The sequence below is a fragment of the Gallus gallus genome, chromosome 5, assembly GCF_016699485.2.
Source record: "Gallus gallus isolate bGalGal1 chromosome 5, bGalGal1.mat.broiler.GRCg7b, whole genome shotgun sequence".
Lineage (NCBI taxonomy): Eukaryota > Metazoa > Chordata > Aves > Galliformes > Phasianidae > Gallus > Gallus gallus.
Genome location: NC_052536.1, coordinates 38,918,996 through 38,946,491, shown reverse-complemented (window position 1 = coordinate 38,946,491; position 27,496 = coordinate 38,918,996). Strand labels below are relative to the sequence as shown.

The window sequence follows — 27,496 nt, the reverse complement described above, 5'->3', positions numbered from 1 at the left end:
TGGCTCAGTCCCTCACAGTTCCACAAACTACCTGCCTCCTGCACTGTTCCTATTCTAGAGAACTCATTTATCCAATCAGCCAATTCTACCTTACCACGTACATGAGATCAGACCAAAGACTCCTTTGCTGAGCAATTCCAATAGCTCTCAATCTTGTCGCTCAACACTCCTGGGATACTTTGCATGTTAACCTCACTTATACTTCAGTGCTAAAGATCCATTCAACAGGGATTCAGTAACCTGCACTTGTGGTGGTTTCACATTAATGTATAGCTATGCTCCACCACACTGCTTTCTACTGTCAACAGCTCTATGTCCAGGTAGAGACCAGACGTAAGTGTTATCTCCCAGGGCCCTTCAACATCTTTATCAATGACATAGTGGGATTGATGTACCCCCAGCATAGCTGCTGATGACCCACACTGAATGGTGCAGCTGACACAACAGAAGGGAGGGGCACCATCCAGAGGAAGCTGAACATGCTCAAAAACTGGACACATGAGAATCTGTCAGTGGTTTGCGGGCTGGCGCAGCCCAGTTCTATGACTAATGGGGTGGAGGGGGACCCATGGACCCAACCCCTAGGAAAGGGGGCAGGGAGAAAAGGGGAAAAACAGGTAGGGAGAAGGGTCTAACAACAAAACAGTGGCAATGATCTGAGGAGGAAAGTTAATTTACTAAATAAAATATTGGAATGCAAGATAACACAGTATAACATAATATAATTAGAATTGAGGCTAAGAAATCAAATAAAATGAGAGAGAGAGCATCCAAAACCAAAGGCCTTACTCTAATGCTGAAGGAGCACAGACGCAGAGACAAGCAGTGAAAGAAGGGAGCACCTTGTAACCTGCAAACAGTTTTATCTTTCCTACTAACAGAAAATGGAAACAGAACAGTTGAAGTCTTCTGGGAGACGTAGTTCTTCTCTTCTGAGGACCAGGTACCCAGAAATATCAAGAAACCATGGAATTGGAGCGTACTACACAATGTTATGATGCAGTATACCAATAACAATAATCATAAAACCATGACAGAATCTAATTAGGTTTAACAAGGCCAAGTGCAACACGCACTTATCTGAAGGCAATCTCATATATGAGTACAGATCAGGGGAAGAACTCCTTCTCTGTGGAGAAGGATTTGGGGGTCCTGATGGATGGAAATCTGGACATGGGCCAGCAGTATGGTCTTGCAGCCCAGAAGGCCAATGGTATCCTGGGCTCCACCAAAATACTGTCACCTGCCCAGCAAGGTTGTGGATGACCCTTTCCTGGAAGCATTCAAGGCCAGGCTGGACGGGGCTTTGAGCAACATGGTCTAGAGGGAGGTGTGCCTGCCTATAGTAAGGGGGTTGGAAATAGATGATCTTAAAGGCCCCTTCCAACCCAAACCATTTAATGATTCTGTGAAAAGAGCAGGAACTAGCAGGAAGGAGAGGATGATTATTCCCTCTGCTGTGCCCCTGTAAGGCCCTCTCTGGAGTACCATGTCCAGCCTTGGGGGCCCCAACACAAAAAGGATGCAGCTGTTAAAGCTGGTCCAGAGGAGATCCAGGAAGATGATCAATGGGCTGGAGCACCTCTCCTATGAAGAAAGGTTGAGGGAGTTGGGCATGCTTAGCTTAGAGAAGACTCTGGGGGAGTCTTCATCATAGTCTTCCAGTATTTAAAGGGTGATTACAAATAGGAGGGAAATCAACATTTTACAAGGATAAATAGTGATAGGACAAGGGGGACTATCTTTAATTTTAAAGAAAGGATATTGAGGTTAGATGTCAGAAATCAATCCTTTGCTCAGAGAGTGGTGATGCACTGGAACAGGTTGCCCACAGAGGTGGTGGATGCCCCATCCCTGGAAGCATTCAACACCAGGCTGGATGGGATCCTGGGCAGCCTGATCTAGTGGCTAGCAACCCTGCCTGTGGTAAAGGAGTTGAATCTAGATGATCTTTAAGGTGCCCTCCAACTTAAGCCATTCTATGATTCTGTGACTAGAACAGTGAGAAACTAAAAGCAAAATGGTTTCATGAGGCCCCATCTAGAGTACTGTGTTCAGCTCTGGAATCCACAATGTAAAAAGGACATGGAGTGGGTCTAGAGGAAGGCTACAAGAATTATCAGAGGGCTGGAGCATCTCTCCTATGAAGAAAAGGCTGAGTTGACATTGTTCAGCCTAAAGAAGAAAAGGCTCCAGGGAGAACCCACTGCCACTTTCCAGTACTTAAAAAGGAGACCTACAAGAAAGCTGGAGAGGGGCACTTCATCAGGAAACATAGGACTAGAGGGAATGGCTTCAAGCTGCACCAGGGAAGATTCAGGCTGGACGTTAGGAAATACTACTTCTCTGAAAGGGTGGGTCAGGCACTGAAATGGGCTGCCCAGAGAGGTGGTGGAGTCACCGAGCCTGGTGGTGTTCAAAGAGTGTTTGGATGTTGTGTTGAGGGCCATGGTTTAGCGAGAATCATTGGTGAAGAGTGAATGGTTGGACTGGATGATCCTGTGGGTCTTTTCCAACCTTAGTGATTCTATGATAGCTATGGCAAACAGGTCAATTGCTTTAAACTAAAAGAAGGTAGGTTTAAATTAGATACTAGGAAGAAATACTTCACTAAGAGGGTGCTGAGACACTGGAACAGGTTGCCCAGAGAAGTTGTGGATGACCCATCCCTGAAAGTGTTCAAGGTCAGGTTGGATGAAGCTTTGAGAAACCTGATCTACTGCACAGCGTCCCTGACACTGGCAGGGGGGTTGGAACTAGATTATCTTTAAGGTCCTTTCTCACTCAAACGCTTTTGTGATTCTATGATTCTACAAAAACACCTTCCAACACCATCCATCCTCTCCTTTCTCCTCCTCCCTAGAGGTGCCAGAAGACAGGGAATGAGAATTGTGGTCAGCCTCTGTCAGACCACATTCACCTACTCTATGAGAAGCTCCTTCCCACTGCTGCAAGGGAAATTCTGCTCAGTGTATGGAGCACATCCCTCCCTCCTTCCTCACTGAACTTCTTAGTGGCTGCAAGGGCTGCTTATCTGTTTCTCACTCCATTCTCCCAACTGCTGCAGTGCAGCAGTTGTTCCCTTTTATGTGACATAGGGCAGTTGCTGGGCTCTGCTCACAATGGCTACCCCTGCAGCTCTCATACCAAAATCCTGCCACATAAGTCCCATACAGCAAGCTTCCCAGCTTATCTGGATGTCCACTCCTTGCAGAGTCAGATTCATGAGAAAGCAAACAAACTCCAAAATGGGAAGTCCCTGAGTCCCTCTAGCTGCTGTGGTCTGCCTCCTAGACTCACAGATCCTCACTGCATTAGATCATTTCAGATAACACTCATTCTTGTCTCAAGATTTACAGGAGCAAGTCAAAGGGCTTATAAAGAACCGCCTATGTTCTTGGAAATACCTCTCTCACTCACAGATGAATTCTTCGGTGATTTTTTTTAATTACTCACAGATGCTTGGGTGTAATGCTAGCGCATGGAAACAATTTATCTCTGGCTTTAAAAGCTCAACCAGGTTCACAACACAAAATCCACTTCTCAGCTTTCTTGCGTGTTTAGGAAAATTAATGACACAAGAACCCAATTCTTCTGTTGCCTTTGGGTGATGAACACGTCTCTGAATTGGCAGGTCAGACGGAAGAATCCATTATTTAGCCATCTCAAGCCATTTGTTATTGTTACACATATTGATATCATGATAGCTTCTTAACCCAGCAAGAAAGTGATTGGCCGTCTCCATGGGGATTTACTTCACAGTCTCCTAGTTACAGCTGCAACAGATACAGCTCACCAAGGTGCATCCCTTCGGATAAGTGCTCACCCAGCAAAATCATTGGCCTTTGGCTTTCTGTAGCCCTGATGGCTTTTAGCTATCTGTGTTTACGGAAAGGCCACTTGCTGCCACTGAGGTTCAAAAGGCCTGCCCCAAACCTGGTGACAAGGAATTGTAGCCTTCACACGAAGGAAACAAGGAGAAAATGGACACATAGGCCTGTAAAGCCTAACAAAAACTCAGTTCACTTCAGACATCTATCACTTCCACCCTGGGACTTCTGCACAAACACGAGATCAAAACCTTGTGTTAATGTCTGTATGCAGGAGGATCCAAAAAAATAGGTATTTTTTGCTGTCACTGCATATGTGCAAATGCAGTCATGTCAGTGACTGTGGCCACAGGACTACAAGTGCTTGAGCATTTCTGGGTATTTCCAGAATGCACACAGCAGAAGCCTGTGCCTCATATATGTCAGCAAAAGGTGCTCATGTGCAAGTATGAGGACACGAGCATGTCTGCAGAGAGGGGGATGAGTGCATATCAGGTCATACTTGAAACATTTGTCAGTGACCTCTGTCAGGGTGCGGCAGGAGAGGTGGCGTATGTGCATCAGTGAGGAGAAACACAGTATGGGTACAGCTGTGTTTGTGTATGAAGTAACAGGAATGCATTAGCCATGGATGTGTACACACAAGGTATGCTTACATCCAGAGAAAGAATATACTGTTTTGAGGGAGGAAAGATACATGCAAACATGTTTCCTCCTGAAATATACACACAGTATACCCAGTGCTTCTTGACATTCTCAGCTTCATTCTAGTTCTGTGGTCCATATCAGCAGAGCAATCTAGGAAGAACACAGAAGGACTGAACACCACTCTCCCTCCACATGGTTCTTCCAAGTGACGAATGAGGTGCATGAGAGACGTAAAGTGAGACTACTAACACACGTACATACTTGGGAACATGTATTCCCTTACCTTCAGGAACTCAAAGTTCTTGAGCATCTGAGCAACCTTTTCAGCATTTCTGCCCTCATTGAGGAAATCCAATTCCAAAGGCAGATTCTTTTTTGCTTCTTCCACCAGCCACATGAACTCAAAATCTGGAAAGATCTGCTTCACAACCAAGAGAAGAACCTGAGAACAATGAAACAGACAGTCAGCCACACTCCAGCTCCAATGCCACACAGCTACCACAGTGCTGCGCTGGCAGCCACACAAAGCGGATGCTGTTTTGACAGGATTATTCTATGTAACTTGCAGATACAAAAAATAAAAATGAAAAAATCCACCCGAAGTATTTGTAGGGTTTCTGCAGTATTATAATACAATATATGGTTTCGTGCCTTGATTCTGCAATACAAACTGTGGCTTGCCGTTCCACATAGGCAAGGAGTGAAATAATAGAACAGACACAAAAGAGTAGTTGCCTAGAACTGAGTGAGCAATGCCCTGGAGAAAACAGGACAAGACCAGATCTTTCCAAGAGAATTGCCCAGCAATTACTTTCTGTTGAGTTTTCAACTCTTTCAATTCTAGAAGTCATTGTTTGGCTTCAATGGAATAGTTCTCAGATAATGCAGAAGAGGAAGATCTAAAACTAAGATTTTTCACCTCTATGTTACTTCAACTACCAAGCAAAAATTTTGCTAATACAGAAAATCCATCAGGCAATTCAAAGAAGACAGTGAAATTCAGATACAGGAAGTAAGCAACATGTCTTCAAATAACACTTTTGGTGGGAAGTGAGTTGCCTCTCAGTGTCAGTGACGGTAACTCTGAGGTAGCATCCTCTTCTTCTTAAGGGAACTAGGAAGCTTCAGGTGGCTTTGAAAAGACCAGCTGAAATGATTCTGGAAATGTTTGTTTAGAGCAACGTGTACCAAAGGAGCCAGTGAAAGACAGTCCTTCCTGAAGCAAATCAAGATTATGTGTCTGGATGGCATAATCAAAGCTGCACAGCAGCCAAGAATGCTTTCTATTCAGATGAAGGGCCAATTTCTCAGCCAGTGTCACAAATCTACCAAAGCTGACAATTTGGACCATACATTAAGGGAAAAGTATTTTTTTAACTACTGAGTCATAAAACAAGAATAAAACCTAATTTACTAACTTGATCTTACTCGTTCTGTACGTCCATCTGAAAATGAAAACAAACATGCCATTGTGTTCCTGGACAGTTTTCTCTCCTGGATCTCCACCAGCGAGGTGGGGATTCCTGTACTGCAGGAGGAACATTAAAACATGCACAGAAAGCTGTTATCATTGAAATGTATGGCAAAAAATAAATTTGTGAACCATCACTGCTACTGTTCAGCTGTGTGAAAACATTTATTCTCCACCTCTCTCTCTCTATTTCCCTTATCTAAATGTCAGTTCCAAACTCAATGTTCCTTTAAAACGTAATCACCAGGTTCCAGACACTACTGAATGATTTTTCTACTGTTGTATCTAAACGCATAAATCCTTACAAGTTTATGTCATCCAAATGAAATGTAACCAACGATCTTCATGAACACGTACATAAACTTTATAGGAGCTATTGATGCTTGATGGGAGAAAATTCAGACACTGTTTTTGCTTTCTTTGAATGCTCTTTAGAATCAATTTGCCAACTTGACCATCAGCAGTGACATACTTTAAAAACATTTGGCTTGTCACTTTTCTGACATCTGTCTAACACATTGTCCTGAAATAAGTATTGATATAAGAGCAGAGGGATCTCTCTCTGGATTTATCAGATGGTGTCCTGATTTTTAAAGAGTCAGAAAATTATGTTATGAAACCACAAGTGAATTCGGGAATTTTCCATCTATATTCAGATCCCTTCCCATCAGTCTCTAAAGAAGACTATCTCCAACATTTAAATTAACCTCCTATCTAACTGCAGTGGCTGGCTGATTCTTAAAGGAGCAGAACCTCGGTGGATATAATCTAGCTTTAAGTGCAGCCTTGTCAAACACAGTTCCACACAAGGATATGATGACACACATGTAAACCTCCAGTGGAGGACCATTAAAACAAAGACTGAATGCATCAAGTTGTGAGCTGTTTTCCTAAAAATGTGTGTACACAACAGAGCTCCAGCATGACAAACTAGGCTGTCTGCAGAGAAGACACTACCAAACTGACAAAAGGATGTACACTGTTTTGGTTTTACATTTCCAAAGAGGATTAGTCTAAAAACAGAAAAGAGAGAATTAAATTATTTGTCTGAATGTCTTTTAACAGAATAATTACCAATCACAGCCTCATAAGGTGAGGGGGGATTTTTTTTCTGTGGCATCCACTGTTAACAGCACAAATGTCTCAAGGTGAATCTGGGTCTTGGCTCATTCATACACAATCCTCTTTCTGCACTGATCTCACAGTCTTCCCGTATCTTGTTCACTCTTGACTGCTCAGTTTCTGCTATGCTGTCCTGAGCAGGAATGAAGGATGCCATACACCCGCTGAGAACTGCTGTGCATATGACATCTCACAAAAGCAAAGTCATGGGGCAGACCACTGCAGTCAGCCCTGCAGAAAACGTGAATCAAATCCATAACTACAACAGGCACCAAAGCCAGTTCAAACTGTTCTCCGTTCTCAAACAATATGGAATACGTTTGATTCTGTACTTAACAGAATATATTTACTGAACTCCAAAATTTATGCTAATAAAAATTTATGCTACTAATTCAAAATAAATGACGCTACAATTTGATGTGCTCTAACTGGAACCAGCTGTGCTGCTTTGCAGACTACCCGAGATTGCTCAGAGCACGGTGTTTTATTTGCCTAAAAAGTTTCAGTTATGCACTGCCCTCTGAGAGGGTTCTGGATCTTTGTTTCCTGACCTGCTGTGATGGAGAAGTGTGACATTGCATCAGTATCCTCAAAACTCATATCAGACTTCCTGAGCTTCAACTTCCCCTCTTTAGTCCCAAGGACATAATGTGTACCAATAGATGTGTTACTCTGCATTTCCGCTACACATATACATACATACTTACTGGAGAGCTAAAAGAATTAGTATTACCACTTACAGATCTAATCTTTCACCTCTCCACCATCTGAGCCCCATCTCCATTTCTGTACCACACCACTGGCATCTTTGATCATTACAATGCAAGCACAGTGCCACAGCTTTTCTCCAGTTTCTCTCTTCGGTGGAATAGACTTTGGGAGACTGAGAGAAGCCACAGCACTGCACCAGGAGCACGAATGGTGCCTACCATTCAGGAGAGGAACTTTTTCCTAGCTGAACCCCTCCTTTGTGTGCCTGCTCCTGTTACATTACACTCTCCATATTTCAATGTTTTTATTTCCACCATGAGTCAGGTCAGCATTAAGGAGCTGATCAAGAAATAGAACTGAATCACAGCAGCCTTAAACAAAGAAACATGCTGATGTTGGCGAATGATTACTCCTTGGTTACGCAGACCAGAATGCAAGGGGAACTACGACCAGTATAATCTACCGGGTGATGGGCACACAGACATTAGAGAGACTTCCAGGTTTACTCTAATCTTCAATTCTCATAAGGAGTCCCTCAGTTGTGATTCATGTTTTACCCGTCTGTCCTTCTCTCCTCCTTCACTCTGACCCTCTTGTTCAGTCTTTCCATCCACACAATCATCCTCACAGCAATCTTCACCAACTTTCTGTACGACTTTCTATGACTGTGGAAGTTCCAAAGCTACAGAACTGACTGTTGTTATACCTGCTCACACCTTGGTTGAATTTGGACGCCTCGCATTTGCACGACAACTGCTCAGTAAGTCAAAGTCACCAGGCAGCTTTACCTCCATGAGGAAAATATCCTTGGAGCTCTGAGCTTGGACCTTTGGGTGCTGGATTTTCACCGCCACCGTTCTCCCATCCTGCAGCACTGCCTTGTGCACCTGGGCCAGTGACGCCGCTCCCAAAGGCGTGTCCTCAAAACTCACAAAGAGTTCTTTTATCTGTCAGGAAAAGGGAAAGAGGCATCAGCGTGGGGTGCCAGAAACTACCCGTAAGGAAAGCCTTGACCACTGGTCAGAGACAGCATGCACCAAATCTGCTCAGGCTCAGATCCATTATCATTCCTATGTTCCCTGCCCACCTTTTTCATTGCTTGGCCTCCCAGTGAAGCCTGCCAAGCAAGGAAGTGCTCTCAGAGATGGTCTGTTAATGGAAACCAGTGTCAGAGTGCCAGCAGCACATTTCATCTAGGACGTGGAATGGCCAGGCAGCGTGTGAGGGACCACTCCAGGCTGTCTTGAAAACCATTTGGAGCAATTATGGTCAGCATCCTTGGCTATTAAGGGGTGCAGTGGCCGCTATTAGCACAGTAGCGTGATATCATCCTGGCAGACTAGGCAGGCTCCTCTGCACAGTTAAGCTAAGAAGGTGTGCCAACATGGTTATGTTGCTTATGACACAGAACTAGTTTGTGTAGTGCTGATCAGGAATTTTTCTCCTGCTCTGCAGAGCAAGGTGCACACAAGCTCTAAGGTATCCATAAGAGTCAGCAAAGGGAACACTTCCCACCCTTTCCCTGAGCTGGACTGATTTCGGGTGAGCAGTTGAGAAGCCTGTAATTTATGCAACAACAACAAAAAAAAAGGCAGAAAGAACGTCAGTGCATTTTTATAACGTGCTTTTTAAAAGGTAATTAAAGATGGGAGCTGCGGTGAGCTAGTAATTAAGTATGAATAAAGACTTTCTAAGCAAAGTCTTCACGCGAAGTATTAAATGAATATTCTTTTTGCTGACAAGGAGAAAAAAATACTATACGAGGAGCAGCTTGTTCCCTTCTGCAGCTGCCAGGGAATGAGCCCCCTCCCACACCACCCTACCCCATCTCTCCCAGCCCCTTCCACAGAAATCTATTGGTAGCAACAAACTGGAGTGTTTGCAGCAATTAGATTCCAACAGAGGCTCAGCTGCCTCCAGCAACTCACGAGGAAGGTGTCTTCTATTTATTTATTTAATTGTTCGGTCCTGGCAGCAAAATCAATTAAGTGAAACAACTGCATTTAAAAACAACTAGTTATGTGTTTTTTAATTACAGCGGGTCCATAATTCAAACCTATTGACATTCCTGTCTCGTGAGGGAAAACGTTTTTCTCTCTTCCTCCTCCCTTTCTTTTCTCTCTCACTTTGCTGGATTTTGAGATTCTCGTTTCAGATTAGTATAAAGAAAGAAACACCTACAGGATGACAGATGGCTCAAGGGATGTGTCGAGACACAGATTCCTACCTTTGTGTGAAGTTTGTCTATCAGACAAAGAGGGAGCCTGTTAAGGAGAAGAGACTTAAGGTGCCAGGAGGAACATGTTGGAGACTACGATATTCTTAAGGAAAGAAAAAAATACCAACAGAGAATTTGCTACCTGAGGTCAAGCTGGGGCTTTCTTCACCTCTTCCACTACTCTACATCCTCGCATTAAAGGAAAATACCCTTTACAGGATCCCAGCCAAGATTACCAGTCCACCTGTCACAAAGACAGTAACATCCTCTAGGGGTTAAAGCACAGAACTGGGAGTTCACTGGCCTGAATCCACTGTACATTACATTTATAGCAAAACTGCATATAAACCGCATAAAATTCCAGCTGCTCTGGATCTCAAAAGCTTTTAATTGCCTACACTGTCAATCCAATCATTTTCATCACAACTGAATGCATGCAGGGAAAATAAAAGCTGCACATATTCCTTCTAGCAGGAATAATATATACAATATTCTTGTGTGACCAGGTTTTCCAAGGAAATATTATTCAAAGAAAGCTGTCTCGAGAAATTCTTTCGGGCAGAAGGATTTCATTTAAAATCTTCTCATTAAGGACAGGAAAGCCAGGTTAGCATTCCTGTCCACCAGAGCCAGCCCAGTGGCCCTGCTGCAGTTCAAGGGGAAATGTGCGCACACCCGCAGGCTCCGTGCCAAGGCACCAAGGGGAGGGACTGCAACAGGGTCAGAGAATTGATGGCTCCTACAGGAGCAGAAGGGGAATGCGTGCACATGGGAGAGGGAGCAGATCACAGCCAGACCATTATATGAGCAGGTGTGAGGCTGAGATAAAGCAGCAGCACAATTACAGCTGGGCTCCAGGACCCCACTTAGCAAATTGCCCTCATTCATTATGAAATCGTCCTTTTGCAGCGTGCTGGAGGCAACTAGGGCCTCTGAAATGGGCTGCATGTCCCAGAGAGGCAAAAAGTGAGTATGAGGCTGCATGCTATGGAGGTAGAGAAGGGGTGAGCCAGGCTCCTACACTGCCCGTCACACAGAGGTCCTTCCCAAGGGAATGAGTGCACCCAGTTCTTGGAGCAGGCTGTATGCTCTTACTGTTCACAAGTACCCAGTGACTCTTAAGAAAAAGTCTATCCACCGTTTCCATGGTGGGTAATTAGCAAGCAAAGGTCTGGGGCAGTTCTGGAGCTCACCTGATGCGGTACTTAAAGAATTTTTCTTCCAGGCCACAGCTCATCTCAAAGGGCTTTATCAAACTGGTTGTAACCATCTGCAATCCTAGCAGGAGATTAAACAAGCATAATTTCCAGACAGGTTTAATAAAGGTTTAAAAAAGAGAAAAGGAACTTCAGCACTGCTCTTCCAAATGAGCATGACAGCCAGCTGCAGGTTTACAGCTGCAGAGGTGGGCAGCATTCCTGCACACAGTGGTTTCCCTCATTAGCTTTCTGTACATCCCACTCCACACAGGGCACGTGCTCTACCAGCAAATGAGTATGTCATTGTACTTCACTGGTTGAAAACACAGCCCTGACTGCTTAATTCTAAAGAATGAAGCCTGTTTAAAATATGCAAAATCTTTTCATGATTGTTGGTATTAGTATTCACACCTTAGGGAGCTGATATAAAAGCTCTTGCGGGATCCATCTACTCAGACGCTTCTTAGCATGCATTTGTGCTGAGGTTGCACTTAGACACTGTCATTAAGCCCGGAGTGCCATTGTATGAGGTGCAGAGCCATGCAGGCCCCACACAACATCACACATTCCAGGTGTCCCAGGTTGTCACCCACAATCCTCCTCAAGCACTGAAGCACCTTCCCAAAGCACACACAGCTCTGCCTGAGTTCCATGGCACGCGTCAGCTGATGCTGCAATGCTGAGTACCAGAATGCCACAGTGTTTTTTGTGAATCTTGTCCTTAAACACTTAGGAAGTTACTGGAAGTCAATTGGATTTAAGATCCTAAATCCTAAGTCTTTTCTGAAAGCATTGCCTTACATGACCTGCCCAGCATGTTCTGAGAAGTCTTTGGCAGAGCTGGGATTTAAACGAGATATCCTGAGTTACAGCCCAGTGTCTTAATCTTCAAACCATAAACGTTAAGCGTGCATGTCTTGCTAGCTCATTTCTTTTGAAATATATTGCTTCTTAATCCCAACCTTTTTATACCCATGTGCTGCAGCAAATGATCAAATATTGCTGCCTGGTTCCAACCTGCCCACTCAGTGCTGAGGTATACTTCCTTCACTCTCCAGAAGGGCTGCCAACAAGCTACCCTGGAGAAGGATTTAAGTGATGGAAGCCCTTCCTGACCCAGCACTGAGAATTCTGGTTTTCCACATCTATTTACAGGAAAACTCTCCCCAACTCTGCCAGAGCCAAACCAGTACGGCACAGATGGGTGGCTCAGTAGACTTCCAAATGCTCAGCATTTCCCTGGGAAAGGGAGCCCTTCACCAAAGCATTTCAAGATTGCCCTCAAATTCCACCCCCCTCCCCCCCCCCTCCAAAGACCATTCAGTATGGAAAGAGACGATGAGGAGGGAATGTCACAGAGCACTTCAGTCATGGGGAATGGGATTGGCACTGTTCGTTCGTTCTGCAGAAAAATCCAGGAGCAGCAAATTGCCAATTAACACACAAGATTAGCTGAAAGCACCATTAAAACAAGCAAAAGAAAAAGAAAAAAGTATTTTTCCCCATATTGCTGAATTAAGCCATGAAACTCATTGCCACAGGGGGTTACAAATTCCAGAATTCCTGGTGGGTAGATAAGTCAGTGTAGAAAATCCAGCACAAGTTGCTGAACACTAAGATACAGCCTCTGGCCCAAGAAATAGCTAACCATCAGATTACAAAGGTAGAAGATCATATCAGGTAAAGCTTAATTGTATGCCAGCCATGCCTTTATAGCCTTTCGATGGCACTGAACACTCCCTCCTAAATCACAGCTCCATGGATGGCAATTTGCTAAGGTGAGCAAGCTCAGTCTGCAGGAACCTTCTGAGATTTATACAAGGATTGTGCTGTCCGCAGCCTCCCAGATGGGACAGCATGGAGCACTGTGATAATGAGACCTGTGGGTTTGCTGGTAGACAGAACCACACATGGGAACCGAGTAGGTTTCCCAGAGAAGTTTCGAGGGCTGCAGCTGCCATCTTCACACAGCTTAGAAAAGGGTCCCCCCTGATTCCTTGTGGCTGAAGAGTTATTCGGCTCTAGGCCTGACACAGCATTTCTAAGAATTACGGCTCCTAGAAATTCTGGAATTCTCCTTACTGATAATGGGACCCTGTTGCTTTCAAAAGTCTGGATGCCTTTCCTGAAGTAGGTCCAAGGGATGTGAACCTCACTGCTGACTGCTCACCTTTTCAAGAACATAGACATAGCTGCCCGTTATGCACCAAAAAGCCACTGACCCCTGCAAAAGTGCAAAACCAGAGTTCTAGGCATGAGGAAACGTTACACTGGGGTAGAATAAGGCTACTTCCCAGACAGCCGATGAGGGATTTTTTTCCTATTGCCCCAGCCTCTCTATCCCCTCTACGAAAACAAAATGTGACAGCGTTGCTCCAAGAATTATTAAGACAGCAAAAACTGAAAGATTAGATTTATCGCAGCAGACAGTGGATTATGAAGAATAATTTATCAAACGTCAGAACAAACAGCCTACAATTTATAGGAGGCTTTGTTGAGTCAGTGAAATCTGATTGGGCTTCTCCCCACCTAATGAATGCCAAGCTTAATTGATGGTTCCTAAATGCATCTGTCAAGAATATGTATTTATTAACTCAATATATTTAATAATATTGCAGATATACACGGGATAGCACTTTTCTTCTGAACGGATTCCATCGCGTTCACAGTATGTATACACATAAGTGTCCACATATATAGGGGTATATACTGCATCCAAATGAATCCAGGTAAAAGGAGCATGTGTATTCTGGTGCACCAAAACAATAACATAAGGCTTATTACACAAAATTCCTATGTCTTTTAGTACAGAGGAGGGAAAGCAATGCGGTCTCTTTCAAGGCGAAATCTGACATGCATTATGATGCCTGCCTAGAATTCAGCAGAGCTGAGCTCTAACATTGGTTCTCCCTGATATCCTCCTATGGGATGCTGGGCTACACCACACTGCAGAGCATCAAACAACTGCATTCAATGAAAAGTGAGGTCAAATCATAACAAACCAAGTCACCTGATTCCACCAACCTATGCCACTGAGGAAGTAAGATGGTAAATACTGGCTTTTGTTCTAAATAAAGGAAATTGCAGTATTCAATCCAGTAAAGGCAAGGACTGTCACGGCCAGATTGGGATCCAGCTGTCTCAGAAACATCTTTCTGATTGCGACAAGGAGATAGAAGTTTTTTTAATTTATCAGTGAAGCTATCGGGTGTCCTCTTACCTTCCTGAGACATGGAATGCCAAGCTTAACACAGCTCAGCTACCCAAAAGTAAACACTTAACAGCTGGACAATTCCTCTTCATTCAGTGTGGCCCACGGAAGACAAAGGTTGGACACCCACGCCTAAACCAGTCAGAAGCTGCATCACAATGTCAAGCTGCAAGTTCACTTCCCTTCCCTGGAAGCCAGAAGAAATTTACATCATTGAAATGAATGATTTCCTCAGGATACCTCTGAATAGTAACAGATTGCTGTCCTCTCTAACACCTTGATATGCACCTCTTTCCAGATGCAGTTAATCAGAACAGCAACCAGGCTCCTTCAGCATCCCACTTTCTTCCACCTCAGCATACATACCTGGTGCAGCTAGTCCCCTATATGCTACCTTAAAAAACTTCCACAACCCATTCTGTCTGTAACTTGCCTTCAACAGCAGCCAGTGTTTTCCAATCCAGAGCCAAGGTAGTCCACCAGCAACTGTGCTTTTGGGGAACAGAATGGTAGAAGACATGCACAGTAAACAGTGTCACTGCACACTGTTTTGCACAACATAAGCATCTTAGCCTATGCAAAATACACAGAACAAAGCAGAGGCATATATATACTTATATATTCCTGTTCACATCCTTCCATTTCATCACTCTGGAAAAAAAAAAAGCAACCTCTGAGCCTCTCTCTCTCTCTCAAATGGTGCAAGCCATAGGGCAGAAAGATGCCCCAGTTTGCCCCATGTTTCATGCCCTCCCTTTGCACATATAAATGATACCTTTTTTCTTAATTTGCTCTTTCATCTTGAGCTGTCTCCCACTGGAATTGAACAATGTTCATTAAATCCACTCTTCTATCTCTGTCGTTTCGGAAAAATATTTCCTCTCTTGCATCCTTCCTGTCAGTGAGGATGGAGCCACACCTGTCAATCTTTGAGACAGATTGGAAGCACAGTTCTTCAAGAGCACACAACTTGTCCACTCCATGCCATTTTTTGTGTGTTTTAATTGAAAAGACACTCTTTCTCTTTTTTTTTTCCCTGCTAATAAAATGAGGCTCCCCATCCTTGTTACACTAGCAAGCAGTGAAGGCAGGGCAGAAGACAACTTTCTGATGCCAATAAATGTTCTTTTGCATCATGTCCGTTCAAAGGGATTGTCTTATTCCATGATTCAGGAGAGGAACCCCTTTCTACCAAGATCCTAGGCTTTGAGGTTTACTGTGTTCCCTGTAAGTTCCTCTTCTGCTCCCAACCAATAGAGCTGAAAGTGCTAACAGCAGGAACACCCCTCTAGCTCCTAAGGAAGACATTAATAGCCTTCTGCTTTTCTAACAGATCTGTTAGCATGTCTGAGCAGCATCCTTATCTCTCTCCTGGCTTTCTGCCCACAGACACTACTCTCACCAACACTTCCAGATCATAGCTCACAGGAAATTCTCACCTCCCTTCTGATGACTTGTAGTTCTACCTCTGCAGCCTAGATCAGCCTGCTACTGGCCAAACTAAAAATTTCAGCCTGTCTCTCAAACATCTTACAGATATTTATCTCTTTGTTCACAGACAACACGGCAAGAGTAAGTTTCCTAATCCTCTCACTCAAACCATCCCTCCTGTTTCCTTTCTCACTGCAATAGGCAGCATCACCAACCTGTCAAGTTGGTGCAATCTTGGCCTTATCTTCACCACCGACCTCCCTCTAGATCTCATTTCCAGGCTAGGTCTTAAATCTTGCATGTTTCTTAAGAACAACACCTCCCTCCCCCAGTGGTCTTTTCAACACTAACACTTATAAATATCTAAAGGTCATACGTCAAGGGGCCAGGCTCTTTTCAGTGGTGCCCAGGAACAGAACAAGGAGCAATGAGCACAAACTAGAACACAAGTAGTTCCATATGAGAAAACTTCTGCCTATCAGTCCAGTTTCCATCCTGCCACACTTGGATAGCAAAACACCTTTTTCCCTGGGGTTTGACATACACGCATTGGTCTGGCCTGGACCATACCTATTGGCAAGGTAAAAAAAAAAAACAACCCAACTTCCTCAACTCACTCTGTCTTATCCCTTTGGCCTCATCAAGGTCTGTTTATAATCTTCCAATAACCCCTTCTATCTGCTGACCAAATTTGTCTGTTTTCTTTCACCTTCAGTCTTCACTACTTAATACCAACGTGGTAGTCCAGGGTGGTTCCTGCCTTTGACACTCTGCCTGCGTTGATCTGCTGCATTCTATCTTACATCAGGTCTGCAAGCTTTCTAGGACAGAAGCTGTCACACCTATGCAGTGCCTGGCATAGCAGACTCCTTACGATGACTAGAGCACCAAGTACTAGTGCTCACAGTGACATCAACCCCACTGTTCTGCCCCTTGCCAAAGTTCCCATTCTTCCCAAGCCACACATGCAGCAAGATGCACAGAGGTCTCCAATACTCTCATAACCCCTTGATCGCATTCCCGAATACATATTCCAAGCAGCAAATCTCTCCTACAGATAACAGCGGCCTGCTGCACATTTGGAAGGGAATGCCACAGAGATGGGGCTAAGCTGGCACGTTAAGCAAGAAAGTGAGATTTAAGAAAACACACAGAAGCAAATGAACTTCCAAGACCATTTTGACTCCTGGCATAAGTACATCCCTGCCACAAATTGGCTGAAAGCAGAGTAGGAAAGGGTCAATGGACCCACAGCAACAGGCTCAGCTTAGTCACTGTCAGGAAGAGGGAAGGCTCTGCTGACTGCAAAGATGCCCCAAGGGCCCTGTCAGCAGTAAGCCTGAACAGCAGCAGCAGTCCTGTGAGAAATAACCAGCTGCCAGAGCCTGAGGATATATAGGGACCTTCGGGAGCAGACATCACCTGTGCCTCATCTTAAACACCTCTGATTCGGTTTTTAATGCCTGGGGGCTTTGAGAAGCATAAGAGAGAAGGGGCTGGGAGGAGATAAGTTTATGGGCAGGTTTATGTGACTACGCAGAGTGGTGAGGAGGTATCTAGGGATATACAGTTGAGAGAGATGAGTTACAAGCATCTTAGCAACATGCAAATCTGCACACAGAAAGGGAGATGACATAGCACAGTGCATTTATGTGCACAGTTTGTGTGAGGAGTGGTAGGTAAAATCCATAGAAAGTCAAGGGCCAGGATGGGTGTTGGAGTGTCTCTGAAGAGGTAGGGTGTGCACAAGAAGTGGAGTGCTGCGCTGCAGGGTACATATCTGGGAGGACAACACTGCTTACACGTGAGCGTATGCAACAATGACAGACCCATTTACTCCACCTCCCAAAACTGACAGGAGAGGGGGATGGAGTGAGGAGAGATCAGTGCTCCTGTGGGTACTACAAGGATCATTTCTATATGTTTCTTCAGAAAGGAATGACGTAAAAATGCTTCCCAGGCCTAAGACAAAAAGCAGGAATGGCAGAAGCTGCATTGCACTGCCCAGCAGCCTGTCATCAAGGTAGACAGAGGTATGACACGATTAAAACAGGCAGAGGACAAAGCCCCAGTCTTAGCTAGATTCTGCCCAGCTACATTTCTTTGTTGGGCTTTGGCCATAATTACATCAATGCAAGTGTGGTAAAGTGTTATTGATGTACAACATTACCCAGAATAATATGAAAGGGTTTTAGGAGAGCAGCTTTGAAGTTGACATGGAAGTACATGTAGCCTGGTAGATATGATTATCACTCTGAATGGCAGGCATTTCAAGAAGCAGATATAGTGAAGTCACTATATTAGAAGAAAGATGCTAAAAGCTAGTAAAGCCCTATTGGAGATGTTAAACTCATCATGAAATGGTTTGAGTTGGAAGGGACCATAAAAATCATCTAGTTCCAATGCCCCTACCAGAGACAGGGACACTTGCCTCTAGACCACGTTGTTCAAAACCCCATCCAGTCTGGTCTCGAACACTTCCATGAATGGGGGGATCCACAGCTTCTCTGGGCAATCAGTTCCACTGTGTTACTATCCTCATAGTAAAGAGTCTCTTCCCAACATCTAACCTAAATCTAATCTCTTTTAGTGAGTCAGTTACTGATACTGATTATGCCTTGATGAGATACTGAAAAACCTGTACATCTGGCAAGAGGCACAGCTGTATAGTCCACCCCACATAGAAAAGGGTGCAGTGACTGAAGGGAAGCAGAGGTAGGGTAACTGTATGGGACCCTGGAGTTCACGTCCTTTGTAGCATACACTCAGAAGGAACGTATGGAGATCCAGAACACTCATTCAAGAGAAATAACAGCACAGCAAATGAAATCCACAACTGACTTTCTGCCAAGAGCATCACTGACACCCTGCTGGGGAAGGGCATCAATGCTTCCCCTAATGATGAGGCATATGAACCTACGACCCCCAGAGTTCTCTGCACTGATCCAGGGAAGAAAGTCCTGTGCTAAGCCAGCCACATTATTTCCTGCCTCCTTCTTGTCAAACTCCCTTTTGAATATCAGCCTCTCCTTTCCACTTCTGCCCATGTTTCTACTACTATTCATGGCTCTACTCTGATCCATCTGCTCTTTTTACAGTTTGTTTATTCTCCGTCCCTTCCTCCTCTTCTTCCCATGTTTCTTCCCTTGCCCTCAGATCTTGTTGGGCTGCCAGGTCTCTAGTTCAGTGACATAACTCAGCTGATTTACCCTCCTTAAAGCAGTGTCTACTCTCATGTAAATCACCCTCCAAAACCCGCCTGTGAAATGGGCTTGCTCACTAAACTCTATGAATAGGAAAGTAGGCACAGCTGGCCTATTCATAATCAACATAAAAAATAGATTAGCACTTTACAGATTAAACATTATCGTTTCAACAGTTAACATAAATCAACCGCACTTACAGACCTAGCATTGCTGCTGCCACTGCAAGGTGGCAGGCGTTGCAAAGGGAAAGGCTGTTAGTCCAGGGGTGCAGTGGTGAACAGCTCATCTGTCTTCCACCTTGATAAGTTCTCATCTGGCACCCCAAGGGTGCACTGCCAGAGGTTGTTACAAGGAGAAAAGTTTGCTAGGGAAACAAAGGCAGGGGGTTAATTTTTATTAATTCACACGCGTTTCTGAGCAATCCAGCAACTCACAATTCTAGGGCCAAAATCCAATTGCCCTACATCCCTCCCTAGGGATGATGCAACACAAAAACAGATGGAGCAACAGAGTCAACTCCTGGAAGAGGAACAGAACAGGGAAGCCTCTAAAGAGTGACTGGTATCTAGCTTTGTTTTCTATAGCTCAAAATCATTGGGCCCTTGTGGCTGAAGCAAAGCATTCTACCTAATGTAAGCAGGGACACCCCTCCCCCCAAAAAAAAAGCCCTCATCATTAACTGAGGGAATCACTTCACTAAAGAAGGGCCAAGGACTGAGATTCACTCCAGATGTGCCCTGTTGCCAGCAATGCCAGAAGAGTGGACCAGAGTCAGCCACTGACCAGGCTGCACCTCTTCCTTCACCAGGTAATGGACGCCAAGTCACAGGAGCTGTTCAGTCAAGCACACTGCCATCAACGTGCTGTGGCTGTGTAGTCAGTGGAGAGAGAAGACCCACAGAGCCACTACAGTCAGTATCATTCCCTTCCACCCTGCTCGCACACTGAGAACCACTCATTGTCCCAAAAAGTTAGCTCGAAAAAGCCAACCTGAAATTTCTGAGCTGGTCCTGATGATTCTAAGTATCTTTAACAGGACACGCTCTTAAGAACCGGTCTCAGCTCTTTCAAACAAAAAAAGAAAAGGGAAGATGTTAGGTTATGGCCCAAAGGACAAAACCCAGCCTGTGATGGGCGGCATGGCACACAGGAGCCCCTCAGGGACTTAGGTACCTCCTTGCCAGCAGGGTCAAAGACACCAGCAAGCCACAAAGGACAGGGCAGCAAAAGTTACATGGAGAGACTTCTTCAGTATAACCCTTTTAACAAGCCCTGGTAATTTTAATTGCTCTAGCCTCTTTCTGCCCTTTCTTGATAAATGGGAATAACAGTTAATAGACCTGAACCAATCCATTACCTCCAATGAAACGTTTGGCAAAAATTAGCTTTGTTCTCCACTCACAGCCGATACCACTATGGTTTCATCCATTATCAGAAATCAGCCAACTAATGTATATTTTCTACTAATCTTTTGGAATTTGAAAGGGTTGGTGCTGAACAGCCTCTTCCAAGAATTTGCCAATTTGAGATGGAGTGATTATGTGAGTTTTATAAGGGAAAAAAAGCACTGGTCTGCTTCAGCTGAGCTCTCCTGGCACAAGCTGTAGGTCACCTGATTTTATTGCTTCAGTTGTCACAGACAGCTTCACATGTTTGGCTCTGAACCATGCATCTTGTAAAACCAAACCACTGCAAATCTTACAGAAAATAAGTGCAAAATGTGCATAATGCTCACAAACATAACTTGATCTCCACAGAAAACATTAGAAAATGTTCTCTCTTCTGGCTGGCCTGCTTAGTATGGACTGAAACACTTGGCTGGCTAATGGTGGAAAGAACTCTGAAACCCTCAAGATCCCAATTCTTGCTTCAATTTTCAAACACTTTTGCATGTAAAGCTTCCCATGTGGAGGGTTTCCCCATGTTCTCACCCATAGCAACTCTTTTACAAGAAAGAAAACCTTCAAGCAAGACTGAAGTCCCTTCTATAGCTCAGCATCCCTGCATAGAATCATTAACTCTCAGACTGATTCCACAGTATCAGAAAACAGTCCACCAGATTGCCTGCACACCTCAAAAATGAAAGAAAACAGGAGATGCAAATGGGGCAGAATCAAGTTGGGAATCAGAAGATCAGTGGGTGGACAAATGACAGGATTCCCTGCTCCCTTAGAGAAAAATCAAGCTTGCTATACCCCGCCTGTGCCTGCATCAGAGCATTGAGTAGGAGTACTTCTGAGCGTATCAGCAGATACAGAAGCCTGGAACTGGAATGGTGACCCATGTGCTGAGATGTGGTTTCTGCCTACGGATGGAGCACTGCTGAGCACATCCACCACTTCCACAGGGTGAAAGCATGGAGCACAACCTGGCACAGATGTGCTGTGCATTGCCAGCTGAGACTCGCACCAGGGCAACACTTCAGGTGTCATCGAATCTCTCAGAAAACTACACTGAAGTGTGCAGATGGTAGGCTCTCAAGACACACTGAGCCAATAAATTCCATGCAGGTAAGCTATATATTAACCCCTCTGCACCTAACTAACTTGTAAATTAAAGAAATGAAGGTCACTGAGCATGCAAACTAGAATTACTCCTTACCATGCCATTCTTCATTGCATTTTCTGATCTCAAATATTTCAGTTTCTTGCAGAAGATTAAAAAAAAAAAGTAATCCCTCAGAAAATCCACTGTCCAAATTCTTGTATTGTAAATCAGTAAAGTTAAAGGAAGCCAAAGAAGATTAACCTCTCACTTATGCACCAAAACCTTCCTTTTCATGGGCAATGGGGCTTAGACCATCTGGGAAAAGAAAACAGTCTCCTCACCCAGTGCAGGAGGGAACACTCTGTCCCAAAGCTCCCTGGGAATAAGGACACCAGCTTGTCATTGATGTGGCATTAAAGATCAGTAACTCTGGAGTCTGAAAACAGAACATGCAGGAACATGAGTGACAGAGCAAGGAGGATCACCTGACCCACATTAAGTTCCCTGTTCGCTTTCCCTCTGCATTTAGCACTGGGGCCCTGGTTTTGGTCAGCTGGCACCTGCATGGTCTCAGTGCATGGGCAGCTGTACTGAGCTTCACCAGCACTAAGAGGCTCATACCCACAGAATGGCAGAGATGGGGCACAGTGGAGGCTGTCACAGCAGCAGGGCCCATATAGTGGCTGTTCCTGCCTTCCAGTTGAATAATGCTGGCCCATTTGTTCTGGGTGACATTAATGCTATTCACCATCCATCTACAGCTCTTTCAATTACCTATTTATGGCCAAAATCCTTTTCATAATTGATAAAAATCTCTTTTTTATAACTCAAGTTATTGAAAAAAGTGAAGATTTTTATTCCTCATTATAATTTTAATACAAATGTGGTTTTTATTGACAGCTGCTTGAAAGCCCTGAAAAGCCTACTCAGAGAGACTAGAGGAGGGGTGGGGGAAGGGCCAGATCCCCCTGTCCCAGCCAGCCCTGTACTCACCACAGCAGCATGCAGTCTTTGGCATCACAGCTCCCACTCTGGGGGGGTAACAAAAAGTTGGCAATGTCACAGAGGAACAGGACATTTCCTGTGCTGGACACAAAACCCACAGCACGCATAAGAGGCTCTTGCTGACCTAATTGTAATTTCCCGACACCTGGTAGTCACGTGAGGGCCAACTTCAAAGTGCACACACGGCACAGCATTACTGGAGGGTGCTTAAGGTGTAGTATTAGAATCAGGATCACAAGCAACAGGAGAACTGGACTCAGAGGTTTTGCCATGACATATACAGCATGTTTGTGAGAGCCACCTGGCATCAGATGCACAGCATCAAGAGCGAGAGCAACTGTGCACCAACTGAGCCACAGCAGCACATTTAGGCAGAGCACTCTACCACACTGTGCAAACCTGGGGTAAGCAGGCACCTCTCCTGGCATCCTGGTCCGGTTTAACAACACTGCCAGCCTGGGAGGTGGATTTCTGGGGCCATATCAGGATCTGTAGCATCACAACTCGAAGACCTTGTCATCCAGTAGGGTAAGTGAATCTTCTCCAGGATAACATATGGAACCAGCTTAAGGAAGTGCTTCACATTCTCTTGGGAACAACTTGGATGCTGTAAGACATGCAGTGTAATACCCAACAGCATAATGAAGTCTTTACTGCTCTCCCACGGTGTCGAGCACTGCTTCAACAGTTCTGCAGATCAGAACTAAGCATGTCTTGCAGCGCTTAAAGAGCAGATAAACAATTCCTGAAATAAAGGAATCAGGCTGTCCTCTCTGCCACTGCTGGCACAGCAAAGGCTGCCATGTGGTACCAAGAGTTCCTACAGAAATAGTGAAAAAAGATTCTCCTATTCCTGCTGTCCTTTCTCAGCCTGCAGCAGCTCAGGGGCAGGGAAGTTTCTTGCTGTAGTGACCAAGGTTGTAATGGCAAAAGCCAGGGCATTAGTACCTTGCTGCACCCCAGCTCCTTTCCCTGGTAGGTTCACATGGCCACGTGGCATTGCTGTGCATCATTGCAGTGACCACACTCCCCAGGTGTACATGCTTATATTTCAACAGTGAATGAATAAGGCTCACATACTCAACAGAGAAACTGTCGGGATCTCCATGAGCAATTTAAAGTAGAGGGACAAAGGACAGCCTCCCTCTTGGCAACAGTTTTTGTGCAGGCATAACAACTTCTCAGACAAGAAGTATCTGTTTCCTCTTGTACAGCACTAGTGCCATGCCAACACAAGGGTAGGAGTCCAAAGAGAGCAAAGCCCTTTGACTAAAGGCTGGGTCCCCCAAACACCACTGTCTGTAAAAATACATCCTGACACAGAAACCACAGCATAGGAGGTTCCTCTGCCTCACATGCTTTGTTTACTAATCATAGTAAAACCATCAGCATATCCTGCCCTGCTCAAGCATCAAGCTCCATGACTGTATGGCTGCAGGAGGATTCTTGCAAATGGCAAACTTGTCCTTGCACTGGTGTAAAAGCCACAATTAGTTAACTGTGGGTGGTCTCCTTGTAGGCACAGGCTAATTATGCAATTAGAAACTACTTCCCATTACCTGTGCTCCCACAAAGCAGGGCTGGACTGACATCTTTCTAAATGTATGGCTTTACATCTATTCAAGCTCCTTATACGATTTGCCTTCAGCAGAGAGAAGCCTCAACCTCTGAGCTCACCCCAGCCCTTTCTCCCAGCTTTGAACTAAGTGAGCAGTAGAAGCAACAAACTCAATCCCTGTCAGATTCTCATGGAAGAGCCTGTTTTGCCTCTCAGTCTTCCCTGGATCATAACAAACTCTCCAGCAGTAGTATAAGTGTGTGCTGATGAGGGTACCTGGAGTCCAAACAAAGATGGTCAAAATTTTTACAGGCCTTTAGCTTAATAGCAACTAAGATTGCTCCCGTTTCAGCAATTTTCACTCAGCTCTCCAACAGCTACAGGAGCTGCTTGTGAGGGGCCAGAGAAGCAAGGATAAGTCAAGAGGCAGAAGAGAGATCCTCATTCCCATAGCCAGGTGAGGTCACACCCCTACCCTGCAGGCCAGGACACTGCCTGGCTCTGTACACGTACTTCTGTGTCATTAGTCATCCTGCTACTAATGACACGTTGAGAAAATGACAGCTGTGGGGCAGGGAACATACTCCTTTCTCATTCACTTTCCACAGATGATATCATTTTACTTTCAGGGAGCAGGGGAGATGGAAGTAGAGGTAGGAGAGTCTCTTCCATTCATATCTTCTTATCACCCATTTTTATGCACTCAGTTTTTCCAAACTCATCCAGGGAATTTATCCAGAACAAGTCCAACCTGTGATGTCTCCACGGTCTCCCCAAATGACACGTTCCAGCTCACAGTCTCCAGCCATGCTGATGGCACAGAGTGGGAGCTCAACTGCCAGCAAAGCGCTCTGCAAGTCTGCATGGTGACAACACAGCTGTATATCCACCTCAAAAGCCTTCTGCCTTTGCTCAAAATTCAGTCCCATCAGCACGCTCTCCATTTAGACCACCTTTTCCATAAATCAACACCCTTTTTCAATCATTCAAGTCTCTGATAAGATTAGCAGGAGTAGGTTGCATCAAAAGCCAGACTACTTCTAGCGGACCGAAGATACAATACTTCTACATGTAATAACAGTGGGGGCTTTTATTTATTTTCATGCCCTTTTGCAAGCTCTTGCCTAATTTGTCAGCTTGTCACATTCCTCCCTAGGTGCATCTGTATTTCTAGTTGCTATTTCCCCCCATTTATTCTGCACTGATCCTAACTCTATGCAATTACCTCCTGTGTACACTTGAGATTCATCAGAGGAGCTTGCTCCTGTGCCTGTCAGGGGCAACTGGAAGTTTTACCATTGAATTTGAGAGCAGCAGGGTTAGGTCTAGACCTCCGGGAAGATTTCCTCACCCTCAGTTTCTCTTTCTGAATTCATCTGCAAGTTCCCAGGTGCAACGCAGGGCCTGTGGGGGAAGGCTTCAGTAACAATCTTTGTACCCTCCACTGCTCTGATACTCCACCTTGCCCTTTTGCCATCTATATTTCAGCTAAGTACTTTGTATTTAAAACGTACTGAGGATGTAGCCAGACTGAATTTATTCCTGAAGTATCCCTATTAAATTCTCTCTGCTTGAGCAAAGACAACTTTGTTGCCTTAGGTTCCCTAAATCATTACAAAAGCAAACAAACAAAACCCTTCATTTACCACCTTGTAACAAATAACCATGGACGTTTACCTGTGATTTTAAAATCACCCAGTTGCACCAGTTATTTTATTTTCATATATTCCATTCTCTTCATTTCTCTCTTCTTTCAAATCCTTGTTTTCTTTCTCTCTTTAGTATTTACTCTTTCTCTTCCCATTCCTATTTTTTTTCCCCCTGTCTCTTTAAAATTAAATATCACCCAGCACTGCCCATGTGGGTGCCGTGAATGCTAAGAGGGAAGGGCTGCTGTGGAGACTGGATTCAAGCTGTCTTGCTGGGAATCAATGAGGCATGGAGGGCTTGTCTAGCTCCCAAAACACTGAAAGAAACCAGGGTATATCTGCAGCAGCTGAATACACATTTGAGAAGAAAGAAAGGGGCCCACCTCTTAGCACGTGGCTCTGCTTCTGAGAGACACCACACAGACATGCAGAGATGGCTGTTCTGGTCTTTTAGTAGCAGCTAACCTCAAGGTGGTTTTCCACATCTGCAGAAGTGCGATTGCTGGGTGGAGCCCCATGGAGTGGGCTTTGCAGGGAGCAGACAGCCTGTCCTGCTCCATCTATCCACTGAGCTATGAAACACAGCTGGTACTGGCCATGCTCTGAGGACACAGTGCTGAGAAAGGAAGCATCTAGCTTGCAGGAAGGCAAAGGGAATACAGGCTGGGGGCTGACACTAACCCTGCCATTAAATTGCAGGGAGATACAAACTGTCATTCCTAACTACACCCACCACATCCAAATCCATCCACAATACATCCACTAGGTAGGTGCAAATACTTCACTCAAACCCCCTTGTTCTCCCCACACCTCCTCACCACAAAGACAGACTTCCTGAAACACCCCCAAAGAGCCCCATAAACCTCTTTTTATCAGCAGCTCTGCATGTACACACTGCTTCCATTTTTCAACAGCCTGTCTCTCCCCCAGCAATTCCACCTTTTCTACTATTGCCTTTGCACAGTTTCCTCCTCCTTCCCTCCTACATCACCTGTGCTTCTTGAAATGCCTCTTGTGAGCCTGGATGTTGTAAGGGGACCTCTTCTCATACAGGGCAAGACACAAAGCAGCAGAATGCTCTCTCTAAATACCACAGTTACTTTCCTCATATCTGATGAACACAGACACCCACCTCTGATCTCAGTGCTGTGGCCTGCTGGGGGTTAATGGCGACAAATTCCTTGGATATTATGCTACCTGACTGCAAGAATCAAAAGTGATTTACGTTACTATTTTCTTTGAAGGTTAATTAGGGGCTCGAAAATGTAAAGGGTTGTCAGTGCCAGCTGGAATTGGTCTATTGAAGCCAGGGGAAAGCAGTCTTTCCTCACAGAGCCCTGCTAATGCACCTTTGTCCCGAGCAGCCCCTACCTCTTTGCCCAGATCCTCACGGATGACTTGCTCGATCTCTTGCCTGGTGCTCTGCGGGGCCTGGCTGTGCAGCACCTTGAGCGTGCGGGTGTACTCCTCTGGCAGCAGGTAGTCAAGTGCTCCCAGGTGCTGGCCCACCTTGATGAAGGTGCCTCGGTTGGCACAGCACAGCTCTCGGAGGCGCTCAGCAGAGCGCAGGTGCACCTGCAGAGAGACAGAGCATCAGCCTAGCCCTTTTGTTACGTATTACATGTACATAACCACATGTACACTTTCTATTTATCTGCTATTGAAACACTCTAGGAATTTCCTTTCTTCATATTGGGCTACATCTGTGTAAGTTAACTATTAGGACTCCACCTTGATTTAGTGGGGCTGA

General features: G+C 44.9%; 1 protein-coding gene across 20 annotated transcripts in view; it reads right to left on the bottom strand.

Moving 5' to 3' along the window:
* Window positions 1-27,496, bottom strand: part of ADCK1 (aarF domain containing kinase 1) — an 83,066-nt gene that overhangs the window by 19,585 nt on the left and 35,985 nt on the right. For 16 of the 20 annotated variants that reach the window (XR_005860045.2, XR_006939306.1, XM_015287406.4 and 13 more), the window contains 3 exons: window positions 27,118-27,321; window positions 8,571-8,729; window positions 4,762-4,920 (listed from right to left, as the gene is read on the bottom strand). Coding sequence is in view for 18 of the 20 variants with exons in the window: in XM_015287406.4 (XP_015142892.1) it covers window positions 4,762-4,920; window positions 8,571-8,729; window positions 27,118-27,321 (522 nt within the window). In the remaining 2 variants the exon portion in view is untranslated. Of the gene's footprint in view, window positions 1-4,761; window positions 4,921-8,570; window positions 8,730-22,938; window positions 23,147-27,117; window positions 27,322-27,496 lie in introns of all 20 variants that reach the window. The other 4 variants (XM_046941780.1, XM_046941779.1, XM_025150756.3 and 1 more) reach the window with 2 other exon arrangements.